We start from the raw sequence: 12,938 nt of genomic DNA on the forward strand, positions 1-12,938 counted from the left end.
AATTATTAATCATATTATTTATTGTCAGTATTCTTGCCTATGTTGTTCTCATCAAAGTCATTATTTTGCTGTCAAGTGATTTACAAACACTTTGCGAAGCGGTTCTTCAGAATAATTAAAAAGAATCTGCTCAAAAGAACAATTCGTTGATCACTAGTCGTTTTGTTGAAGGCAGACAAACACCCGCTCTGAGTCGAGGATGTGCTTTCTGGGAAGTGGGCGGAATTGTGGTGTGAATACGCAGGTGTTGAGAAACTTCCAAACAGTATGTACTTCGACTGCTGCAGCTCGTGTGCTCTATATAATGTCCAGCGGTTTTGTACACGGATATTAGAGTAATCGAAATTAAATAATTCACGCGACTAAATCTGCTGATCAGGTATGTACGTGATTTATGCGGCAGCGAGCAGTTTGTCACGGATAACGTTGGCGTCCGCGTTGTCGAAAAAGTCATGAGAGCTGAATGGGAGTTTTATTTTGTCTATGTGTCGTCTTTATTATGTTGTAGTTAAGCTTTTAATTTTCATAAGAGTTTAGTTTTGGGATGTGTTACCTGTTTAGTCATTTGTTGCGAAATGTGAGACGCTGGATGTTATGTAGCCCCGCAGCAGTGATAGTTTCAAAGTTTGACACGTTGCGAATTTGGACAAAATATTTACAAAATACTACTTTAAAGCTTTGGTAACACTTTATTTTAAGGTGCCCATGTTACATGTACTTACTATTATAATAACAATAAATTATGCATAATTACATGACAAACCTTAATCCTAACCATATAGTAAGTACATGGAGGCTATAGTTAATTACTCAGTACTTATGTATTTATTTATTTAGTCATTTAGCAGACGCTTTTATCCAAAGCGACTTACAAATGAGGACATAAGAAGCAATCAAAACCAACAAAAGAGCAACAACGTGCAAGTGCTATTACAAGTCTTGGTTAGCCTAACGCAGTACAGATAATTATTATTATTATTGTTATTTTTTAATAAAAAAGACATAGATAAAATACAATTAGAATAGATAGTGCTAGAGTTAGAGGGCCAAGTAAAGATGGAACAGATGAGTTTTTAGCCGTTTCTTGAAGATGGGTAAGGATTCGGCTGCTCGGATCGAGTTGGGCAGGTCATTCCACCAGATGGGAACAGACTGTAAGAACAGGCATTAAGTACTTAAACTTATAATTACACTTTAACAAGGAGATCTTAAAATAAAGTGTAACCAAAACCTTCTATTATTGTCATTATCATTATTATTATAAGAAATGTAACTAAAATGTCATATTTATTGCATTATGATACTATAGTATCAACAGGATTTTGATATTTGATATTGACGGCCTTAATTTGGCCTACTTGTGTTTTCCCATGTCTCATTTTGGTTTCCACTGCATATTAAGGTGTTTTCCGCTGATGTGTAAAGTGCACTGAATTTCATACTGTAAGTTGAGAGAGAACGCTAGAGAGAGACAAAAAAAAAATCCCCTTCGCATAATTGTGGGTTCCTGTATTCAGTAGCCAAAGGTTGTTCTTTTCTCAAATGCAGTTTTATTAAACAGGGTGATCGTCATTCAAGGTTACCTGTGTTCATATCTTATTAATGTATTACAGATTGCTGACTGGGGAGATGGAATGGCTGCTGCTCTATTGTATTATGCACAAGAATGTCTTCTTCGCAATGCTTGCAATATAGGTAAAATATACATCTTATTATGACAGAAATGGTCATTAAGGTACTCTATATGGACAAAATTGGAACACGACTTAATTATTGTAGTTATATAGTTATAGTTAGTGCCCCAGTATATTAAAATCAAGCATCCTTTCTGCATTTACAAACATTTGTGGAAAATAAAAATTAGTCATTCAAATGAGAACAGTGAATTTAATTTGCGATAAATCAGTTTGTGAAATTTCATCTCTACGAGATATTCAACGGTCAACTGTGTGTGGTATTATTTTAACTTGAAAGTGTTTAGAAACAGCAGCTATCAAGCAGAAGACTGTAATGTCACAGAGCGAGGTCACCGAGTGCTGAGGCACATGGTGCACGAAAGCCACCAACTCTATGCTGATATCATTGTTGAAGAGTTCAGTGGTTGGATGAGTTTGATGTGGAAGAACTTGACTTGGCCTACGCAGAGCCCTGATTGAACCCAATAAAACACCTTTGGGATCAACTGGAACGGAGTTTGCGAGCCAGGCCTTCTCGTCCCACATCAGTGCCTGACCTCACAAATACTCTATGAATGGGATGAATTGGCAAAAATTCTGATGGAAACACTCCAAAATCTCATGGAAAGCCTTTTCAGATGAATATAAGCTGTTATGTAGCCCCCCCCCCCCCCCCCCCCCCCCCCACCCACACACCCCCCAGAAATATTAATGTCTATGTATTTAGAATGCAATGTTATTAAAGTCCCAGTTGGTGAGCATTTGGCAACTTCCCTGCGTTAGTTTATATGTATGGCTTAAAACATATGATTACTGTTTCCTATTCTTGTATTGTGGCGTTTTTATCCCTTAGATAAAGAAAATGTTTTTTCAAAGGTAGTTTTGAAAACAAATAAACACCTTGTGCATACGGGATAGGAGGTTAGTTCATATAACCCAATATGTAGAAATAATAAAATCCCACGCATTTCCAAAGTTTACAGGTTTCTTAATACAAAGCTCAAACAAAAAGATTTTGAACTGCAATTTTAACACATTTATTGATATTTATAATATTGTTATATTCATTTTTTTCTCTCTTTATTGTAATACCTACAAAATACAATCATTAGATTAATTGCTATAATTTTATTCTATTTACAGCTCTAGTTTGAAACATAAATGAACTTTCATTGTCATGAAATGTCTTTATTTTTATTTTAATCATTTAATTTACATATTTGAAATCATATTTAGTATGACAGTTTAATTTAAAATGTTTTCTAATATAACAGTGATCAGAAAAAACAAGTCTGTTAACATACAGATAATTCAGTAGTACAATGAAAATATAAAAATACAAGTTAATTTAGAAACGTATTAAACCACACATACATAATCCAGGAATCTAAATATAGCAACAACAACAGCACTTTCCCAAAACTCCCGCTGGCCTTTATTCAAACATTTTAGTCTGACAGCCTCATTCTGGCACCACTTGTTTTTAAAATGCCTAAAGGTTTTTTTTTTTGTTTTTTGTTTTTTACTAAAATTGCTGTTATATTGACAAATAAATATTGGCAGTAATCATTTGTATTTATTGTTTGGTTGTTGTGTTAATTTTCAAAAGTAAATTGTTCCACACTGTAAGAGTGCTCAAGAATGCTTGTATTTTTTCCCCTCTCATTTTAGGCATATTTATCCATTTGGCCACTACAGTTTACAATCCCTCAACTTTCTAGAAGAAAACGACGAGACTATGGAGAAAATCATTACTGATGACTCCATCTGTGACTCAAACTCCACCGATTCCCAACTCTCTCACGCCGACTGTTGCATGTCTGGAAATGAGTCCTCTTTGAGCGCACAGGCTGACTTCAAGGATATCTGCAGAGACAGAAAGACCAACTACAGATCCACACAGACCAGCTACAGCCCTTACCAGCCCCCGCTAGGTCTACCTTCCGGCTACAATCCCCAGACGCCCTTTCCCAGTCAGACGGAAGTATGTCTGAGCACCCTAGAGCTGCACAACAGGGACCTGCTCCACTCGAGTTCCGTAGGCAGCAGTTCGGTGGAATACCCCAGTGGCAACCTCCCCTCTTGCTTAGTGTCTGGAAATTACTGCAGTTATCCTGGAGATTCCAGCTACTCTTGCTCTCCGGACAGGCATAGTCTGGGAGAGGGAAGTCTGGAACAGCCGCGTTCACTGCGCTCTATCCCAACTGCGTTCACGCCTCACAGCTACTGCATGCCTCAGCACCCCTGCACGTCCCGTGGGCTGCCCTGCTGTAGTCAATACCCTGTGGATGTGTATCAAATGGATCAGAGCTCTCATTACAGGCCACATTACCACATGTCCTGTTGGCCTTCACGTAAGTCTCGGTTCTTTGTTCAAATGACTCATAAGTGAGTCAGTTTCGTTCTTTTACATGGAACTTGTTAATTTGTCAATCACATGATGAATAATTCCAACTTTCATAAGCCTATTGTCATTAAAATTGCCTCACACTGTATGTGATGTGTTCTTTATCAGGGGTCTTTAACCTTACGGGAAATTTATCTAGCCTGTGCCAACCCGATTAAATTGCAATAACTTTTTGCCAGTATACTGTCTGATTAAGCAACCAGTTTCCATTTTACAAGTGACGCCCATCTTAGAAGATGACACATCTAAATATAAGGATTAGATCATGCTCAAAACTACACATTGTATATCTTACTGTCCACTGACAGTCCATCTAACGTGTTCTTTGGCTGGCCTTTTAAAATTGAAAGATGATTGTTTGCCCCTACTAAATGACCAATTGCATTTTTTAAACTCTATTAACAAATTGATAAGGAAAAGCCTTTGATAAAACGTCAAAGAAAAACTATTGGAAAAATTAAGTTTACAATGTGCATTAACAAATTACTTGTAACCTACTATTTTTTGTATTATTTAACAAATTTTAAAACATTAATTAAATAGTTTTCATGTCAATTTATGGTCACCCTTGGAAATTCTTTATTAATTAATTATTTTATTAACGTCCTTTTAAAACATGAATTAAATAAGCACTTTTAAATATGCCTATTAGTTTGTCCATTTAAAAAGTAGTTTCAGACATAAAACTGATAACTTATTGCTTCATTTTATTTATACATGTCACTCTCAACCCTCCACAGATTTTTGTTTGGCACTGTTAATGGTGAGCTGTTGACACACACTAAAGGCAGGTAGTAAATGTAATTTTACTAAAGAAATGTTAGTGTACATTTTTAGTGAACATGGTAGCAGTAATTCATCAAATGATGGAAAAGCACATTATGTATCCATAATAAAAATATTTTGTTTGATCTGTAAAGTGTAAGTGTAACCCAAATCATCAGGTTGAACCAATTATATTAAATAATATTTTTGGTTTGAAAAATCAAATCAGTTACTGTATCGTAAATTACCTGATAAATTTTTTTCCAGAGTATGTAGCAGGGCTCAACAAGTGGATTTTTTGAAAGGACAAGTAGAAGAGACTTTTATGCCCAAGTAGCCTAAATAAAAAGGGCAATAACAAAACTAGGAAAGCACCGAAAAATTGAAATGTATTGACAGTAACAAGGTTGTGCTAGTTGAGGCTCACGCAGCCTGGCAGTGTGTGAGACAGAGACTCGTAGGGAAATCAAAATAAATGAGCGCAACAGTACACACCAAAGAACTCACTGAACAAACGTACCATGGTAAAACTTCTAAATGTTATGTTTGTGTTTATAGCATACGATATCACAAATATATAAAGTTAGTAAAAGCTATTACATTTGCACCACAAAAAAATGTAATAGCTTTTTTTTTACCTTGAAGCGAATGACCGATTTACATGTCCAAAGGACAAGCACGTCAAGGCTTAATGTTGAGCCCTGTGCCGATTAATGTCTCACTTCATCATTTCATCTCCAACAGGCTCTGAAAGCATCAGACAATCAGCCTCAGAGTTCACTTATAGGTAATGTGTGATTGTGATGAGTTTTTCTGTACAATTAATATGGGACAGCCAGTCTTCGTAAATGATTTCATAGCTTTCTGATTTTCACTCATACAAAAAATGTAGCTCTCTGTGTTCTTTATGCAATGCTTTCATGTCTTCCAGTGGCCACACCTCTCCTCACCCACGAGCTACAGCCCCTCTATCCCTGGAGCAGAGTAAGTTTATACGCTATTGTTGAGTAACACTGAAAGAATGTCAAATTTGAATAAAATGTATGTGCCAGTAACATCAGACGCTAAGAAACAAATGGCAGTTCTTGTTTACTTCTTGTTATCTCTTCTTCTTCAAAGTCATGTGATTACAAAGTTTATCAAAAAGTGTTTATGTGCTAAAACTGCTATATATACAGTAGAATAAAGCTGCAGTCTGTAACTTTTATTTTTTTTTTTTGGTAAAAAATGATCCAAAATCAATATTTGAGCAAGTACATAACCAGCCAGTGTTCAAAACTATCACCTTACTTTAGCCCGATTCCCAACAGTTATATTCCAGTTTTAAATGTGCTTCTGGTTACAGATAGCCTCGAAGGGAGCATAGTTTGCTTTTTGGGTTAAAATAATTTCTTAATATGAAATTCGAATGGTGTGACAATTAGATATTAGACTGTACAGAAATTGAAATCTACATGCTAATACACACTATACTCACAGTCACGCAATGCTGATGTTGTTAACATTAATAATTTGAGAATAAAGTATAACAATAATAATAATTTGCACGGTTTGATGACGTAATATGAGCTAACCAATCGTTACATTTAATCACCATTGGTTGCACGATTTATTTTAATGCTTTTTTCCTCAGTTGGTCAGAACAAACGTGGCAGGCTTGTTACTTACTTGTTCTGATGAAAATTCTTATTTGGGTCATATATTCCAAGACGTAGGCAAGAATCTGTAATTACTAAGTACAGGATTCACACCGGTGCGGTGACTGACAGCTACACATACTCCTCAAAACATTAGATTCATCCGCGCTGGAGCCGTGCCAGCTCACAACCAACGCAATGAAGATAATTCTGCAAGTAACTGCAATTCCAGGTTTTCAAACAGAGATGGCGACAAAGAGGCAAAGCTTACGGACTGCAGCTTTAAGTTTAGTTCATGGAATTTTTTTTTTGTCTTTTTTTTTTTTACAATTCACTCAAAATACTCTACCTTCTCTATAATATAATATATCTTGAGGTATATTTCTGGAAGGAATTTTATGTTCTTTTCACTCTTCATTATTGCAGGGAAGGTTTTTGTTACGTATGAAGCAGACAGTGAAAAACATGTCAAAGAGATCATCAACTTTGTCGCCTTACTGAGAAACAATGGTTTCTACACTCACGTAAGACAAGCAACCTGTACCAGAAATTGCCTTGCAGCCATGCTTGTCTCCTGATATAGGGTCTGCCAGAGATCATGTTCAGTCTCTTTGTTCTTTTTGCGCAGATTGACATGTTTGAACAACAGTTCAAGAGCATAAGCAAGATCGACTTCATGGAGAGATACATCAGCGAAGTAAGTCGAAACCATGCCTGCTAGTATTTCAGAGAGCATGTTTTTCCTAGTTTGACTAACAACTGAAGATCTAGTCCAGATTGCAGATTCTTCTGGCCAAGAACCACCTACAGAAAAAGATTGCATGACTGAAAACTCTAAAGCAACTCAAAACAGTTATGGTTAGTTTTTTTAGAAAGAGATGATATCACAATAATAGATCAGAGTGAAGAAATAAATATTAAATTAATGGCACAACAGTCTTTGTGAGCACCAAAAAAAAAACTAGAATAATAGTGGAAAATGTATTTAGAAGGAGTGAATGTGTGATTTTGTATTTAAAAATTCCTGTGATGGCAAAGCTGAAATTTTTCAGCTAATATTTCAGTCTTCGGTTTCTTATCATTTTTTAAAAAAAATCCTTCTAATATGCTGATTTGGTGCTCAATTTTAATAATGGTTCTTCTTATTACTATCATTGTTGAAAATGGTTTTTGCTGCTTAATATTTTTGTGAAAAGAGTGATGCATTTTTTAGGATTCTTTTATGAAGAGAAGGTTCGACTGCATTTATTTGAAATAGAAATCTTTTGTCACATAATAAATGTCTTTACTGTCACTTTTGATCAATTTAATGCATCCTTGCTGAATAAAAATATTTATGTATTAAAAGCATACTTTTCTCAGACTTTTGAGTATAATGAATAGCATATTCAGAAATATTCAGCATATTCAGAAGATATATTCAAATATAAAACATTAAATATAAAAAAAAAAAAAAAAAAAATTAAATCTTGTTTATTCCAATCTTCTGACCGGTGCAGCATTCTTTATAATGTTACCAGTGCATTAAAATATGTATTATATATATATATATATTATATATATTTGTTGGTGAGTTTTAAATTGAATGCGTTTCAAAGACTTTTAGTGCTGCTTCTTGGTGTAAATAAACGTATCATCTGCAATCGTTTATTTATTTTCCTGAATAGACACTGCTGTGTCATCGATGAAGGTTATACATATATCCTTGTAATTCCTAATATCATTAAAGACATGCAAACTCTGTAACCTCTTAAATAGAAAAGGGTACAGCTGGGAAAACTTGTTCAATGGTTGCATTTATACAGCTGTGTTTACTATTGAATTGCAAACAGTGGAAGAACTAATACCTCTGTTTATCGTCAGCACATACAACCTATTCTTGGGTGCTCTCCATTGTTGAGGATGTCTTCAGCTCTCACAAATCTCACATTTTTTAGTTCATTGATATTATATGTCTGAAAAAATGTCACGATTTAACCTTATAAACTTTATAAATGGCAAGGATTGATCCCTGACATACACTTGAACACACTATCATATATTCTCTTTCAAATTCATGACCACAAGTGGTTGCTTTTGGGCGATTTCTTTTGTGCTGATAAACTGAACAGGTTCAATGTGGCATTGTGTTTTTCCTATTTGTGTTCAATGATATTTGCTTCTACTAAATGCATACAGCCAGTTTGACCTTGGACATCATTTATGGACTGATATTTGATGAAAGTATGATGGCAGGAAACAATCCAACAAAATTTGAATGTATGCATTTTGAGGGGGAAAAAAGAGAACATTTAATAATAAAAAAAAACATGTAACCCTGAAACACATTTTAATAAGAGCTGAAGTGAGGAAGGACATATTTCTAGCATATTTTTTTATTTTTTCTTCTTTTTTACAAGAAAACTGTCTACTGCAGTGAGAACGATAAACCTTGCATGTCTAATTTCAGTATATATATTTTTTTTTCCTGAGTATCTGAAGTAATTGTTCCCTCATGTCCATTCAGTTGTCTAATTTGTGTGTTTGTGTTTTGTTATGCACAGAAAGACTATCTGATCATCATAGTCATTAGCCCAAAGTACCATGAGATTGTGACTAATGCCTCGTTTTTCATGGAAAATGATGAAACACTCAACACTGTCTACATACACAAGCAGGTACAACTTAGGTGGAAAGGAATCTAGGTGTTTCTTTATTTTTCTTTCTCTATTGACTCATAAGAGCTCTTTGTCTTTTAGTTACAAAACGAGTTCATTCAGAATGGTGCCAGGAATTACAGATTCATCCCCATCTTGTTTCCTGGTGCTAAGAAGGTAAAACTGCAACTTATAAATCCAACTAACTTAACGAACAGGATGTTTGTGTTTGCATAAGTACTCGCGCAAGGAGCCAAAATACTCATTTGCGATTAACTATTATGATAACAGCAAAAGACATTTGTGATTGTTTGTACAGTACTATAGTAACACCCAAAGGATTTCGCCATTGGATTCCACTTAAATCCAGCTCAGATGTAATGACGCCTTTTTGTTAGTTTACAACATTTCTGTGTCTGCTTCTGTCTCTCAGTGCCACGTACCTTCATGGCTTCAAAGCACACAAATCTTCACCTGGCCCAGAGACTGTGATGATATTCTTCGTCGACTCATGCGTGTTGAGAAGTACAACCCTCCACCCATAGGAGAGCTGCCCACCATTGTCTCCATCCCCATTTAGTTGGTTAGGTTTCTTTCTGTATGTAGACCCATGATATGTCAGTTGTAAACAGGCCTGGTATTCAATTTAAGTTTGTTTGCTCCCCTTAGCAACTAGATGAGTGGTTAGTATGTTAAAATCCCTAAAGCTACCGTTATTTGATGTAATCTTTATCGTAACTTCATGTCATAATTATTATTTCACAACTCATCAGTGATGAATAAGTCAGAATGTGTCCTGACATGAAGAACTGCAAAAGTGTATTACATTTGTATTAAGTTCATTAGTTACAATAGTTTGAGTACCATGATTTTTGGAAGTTAGCTCAGTATTTTCTTTACTTTGTATTAAGCTGTATCAAATGATCATTTGGGGGACAAAAAAGGCCATTGTCAATTGTGTAGTGGTGAGCTTCCACAGAAGTTACTTTCAAAACAAGCAGCTTTCTTTTGGTCATTGACACAAAACCATACGACCAACTTGAACTCAATGTGAAATCTGCATGGGAAAATCTTTTGCTCCATGCCAAGTTCTTGATCTTAATGGATTTCTATTTAAATAAATTTTTCCGCAAACATTCAATGAACAATGATAAATGTGACCACACCTTTTTCCTTAATAAAACTTTGTGTAAGCTATAGCTATAAAAAAAAAAAGATTTTATCATAGAATCACTATAGTAGACCAGTAATCTTCAAAGACACAAACCTTTTCATCATGCTTCTTTGCTGTTGTGTGCACTTGAAAGAAACCTGAAAGAAGCCGGTACTACAAAATCATGCCACACTGTACAGAGTTTATTTTAACAAACCAATTTTGCATAGTCCGTTTGAGTCATAAGTATTGTGCCAGGAAAAAAAAAGAAAAAAAACTTTTATGTTGTGAGCTGCACATGGAGATTTCATGGTCATTCATGTTCTTAGATGATCATAGTCTGTTTTTAAAAATATAAACCCTTTTAATAAATGAAATAATCCGGATGGTTTGTTAAACAACTTGTACAAGAATAGACATCAGGGCTTTGAGGGACAAAAATATACAGTACCTTGCGAATGTATTCATACACCATTTTTTTTCACGTTTTGTTATGTTACTGCCTTATGCTATGCTAAACTGCTTTAAATTACTTTTTTTTCCACCATACGCCATATTGACAAAGCAAAAACAGAATTCTCACAACTTCTTAAATTTATTAAAAAATTAAAAAAACTTAAGTACATTGCATAAGTATTCATACCCTAAATTACCCTAAATATTTAGCTGAAGCACCTTTACAGTCTCAAGTCTTTTCTGTTTGATGCAACAAGCTTTGCTCATATTGATTTCCAAATGAAATGCAAAATTTACTTTTATCTGAAAAGAGGACTTTGGACCACTGAGCAACAGTCCAGTTCTTTTTCTCCACAGCCCAGGTGAGATGCTTCTGACATTGTCTCTGGTTCAGAAGTGGCTTGGTAGCCCTTTTCCTGAAGACGTCTGAGTGTGGTGACTCTTGATGCACTGACTCCAGCTCCAATCCACTCCTTGTGAAGCTCTTCCAAGTGTTTGAATCAGCTTTGCTCGACAGTATTCTCAAGCTTGTGGTCATCCCTGTTGCTTGTGCACATTTTCCTACCCAATTTCTTCCTTCCAGTCAACTTTGCATTTAATATGCTTTGATACAGCACTCTGTGAACCGCCACTCCTTTCAGTAATGACCCCCTGTCACTTACCCTCTTTGTGGAGGGTGTCAATTATTGTCTTCTGGACCACTGCCAAGTCAGCAGTCTTCTCCATTATTGTGGTTTCAAAGAACGAGAGATTCCCTGAATTTATACTGTAGGGATTTTCATTAATTGAAACTCAAATGTAAATATTCTAATATTTTGAGATGATGGATTGTTCACTTTCATGAGCTGTAAGGTCTAATCATCAAAATTAAAACAAAAAAAAACTTTTGAAATGTTTTACTTTACATGTAATGAATCTAGAAAATATGAAAGTTTCACTTTTTGAAATGTTTTTCACGATATTTAATTTTTTGAGATGTACCTGTATATCAACACACCCGTCAAAACAAACTTGTCAAAATCTCTCAAACAACTATCATGAAGGATGGAATATCAGAGAGCTCAATCCATTTAGTTTGTGTCTTCAAGGAGTTACTGAAGGTTAATTAAGCCCCATTAAACAAAGTGTAACCCTTCCTATTGAGGCTTATCAGGAATGAATTATTCTAAATCAGCCGTAACAATATAATCAAGAGGATTTGGTCATAGAGAGACTGACATAATCGTCATATGAACAATATTAGCAGTATCCAAAAATGATTTGCTGAGAAGAAATGTTATCAGTTTGTAATTAAAATGAGATGAGAAACAGAATGATTGATTACTCAACGCAGTGACAGAAAAGGTTATGGGAACAGGATCTCCAACGTAGTCTTTTTATAGCTGGTTAATTTCTAGATGAAACAAGTTCATTCCAGGAATATGTCATCCATCAACTACAACACAGCTCTGTGAAATATTTTGAAGGCTTGTCTGTGACAATATGATGTGACTAGATTTTCTTACACCTTCACGTTCATTTGGAAAATCTACAGAGTCCAATCATCACTGGCAGCACAAAACTGCTATTCTTTGCTTTGTTGTGCCTTAAGATGGCACTCTTTACATGTGCTATTAGATGTTCTATAAGAAATCAGATAGCAGGCCTACTTAATAATACTGTATTAATAAGACATTGTTATGGTGGATTTTGGGGCTAGTTGTCATACTTTTTACTCGAGTGAATATTTTCCAAGTAGGTTTGTTTTTTCAAGTCAGTTTATGTATAATCACTTACCTTTCAGTGTTATCAGAACACAACAGCAGGAGTTACAATGTAGTCAAATGTAAAAAAAATGTGTACATTAGCATTCTGACCTCATCTTTGTTACCCTGGAAAATGACTTTTCACTGAACACAATAGTGAGGCATGTTGTCACAATAGATACCTGCTATTGAATAGCCCTTCTCCCCTATAATGCTGTAAATGTACATTACAATATCAATATTAATGCAAATCCCTGCATTAACGTTCAATGGTTTTTGTCATTATTGGAACTCTGTGTTCTTTTAAGCATTTGCCTACTTCGTTATTTTTTTACGGAATGTTATTATGGAAGTTTATTATAAAGTATTACCATAATCTCTTTAACTTTTAGCCAGCACAGTAGAGATAATTTGTTTTCCAAATAGGTTGTAAAATATATTATTCTGGTTTTACACTGCAGTC

General features: G+C 35.0%; 1 protein-coding gene across 2 annotated transcripts; it reads left to right on the plus strand.

Moving 5' to 3' along the window:
• The first annotated feature begins 188 nt into the window (after window positions 1-188).
• On the plus strand, window positions 189-10,532 carry LOC306879439 (uncharacterized protein). 2 transcript variants are annotated; one of them, XM_079432387.1, is made up of 10 exons: window positions 189-265; window positions 1,614-1,695; window positions 3,348-4,030; window positions 5,593-5,635; window positions 5,780-5,832; window positions 6,912-7,009; window positions 7,114-7,182; window positions 9,029-9,142; window positions 9,224-9,298; window positions 9,555-10,532. In XM_079432387.1, exons 2-10 carry the CDS (start codon window positions 1,667-1,669, stop codon window positions 9,699-9,701), a joined length of 1,311 nt encoding a protein of 436 aa, XP_079288513.1. In that variant the 5' UTR covers window positions 189-265; window positions 1,614-1,666; the 3' UTR covers window positions 9,702-10,532. The 2 variants fall into 2 exon arrangements, with proteins under 2 accessions (XP_079288513.1, XP_079288512.1); XM_079432386.1 differs by having other exon boundaries at window positions 212-379.
• Window positions 10,533-12,938: the final 2,406 nt, after the last annotated feature.

This window comes from Barbus barbus, assembly GCF_936440315.1.
Source record: "Barbus barbus genome assembly, chromosome: 13".
Taxonomy (NCBI): domain Eukaryota; kingdom Metazoa; phylum Chordata; class Actinopteri; order Cypriniformes; family Cyprinidae; genus Barbus; species Barbus barbus.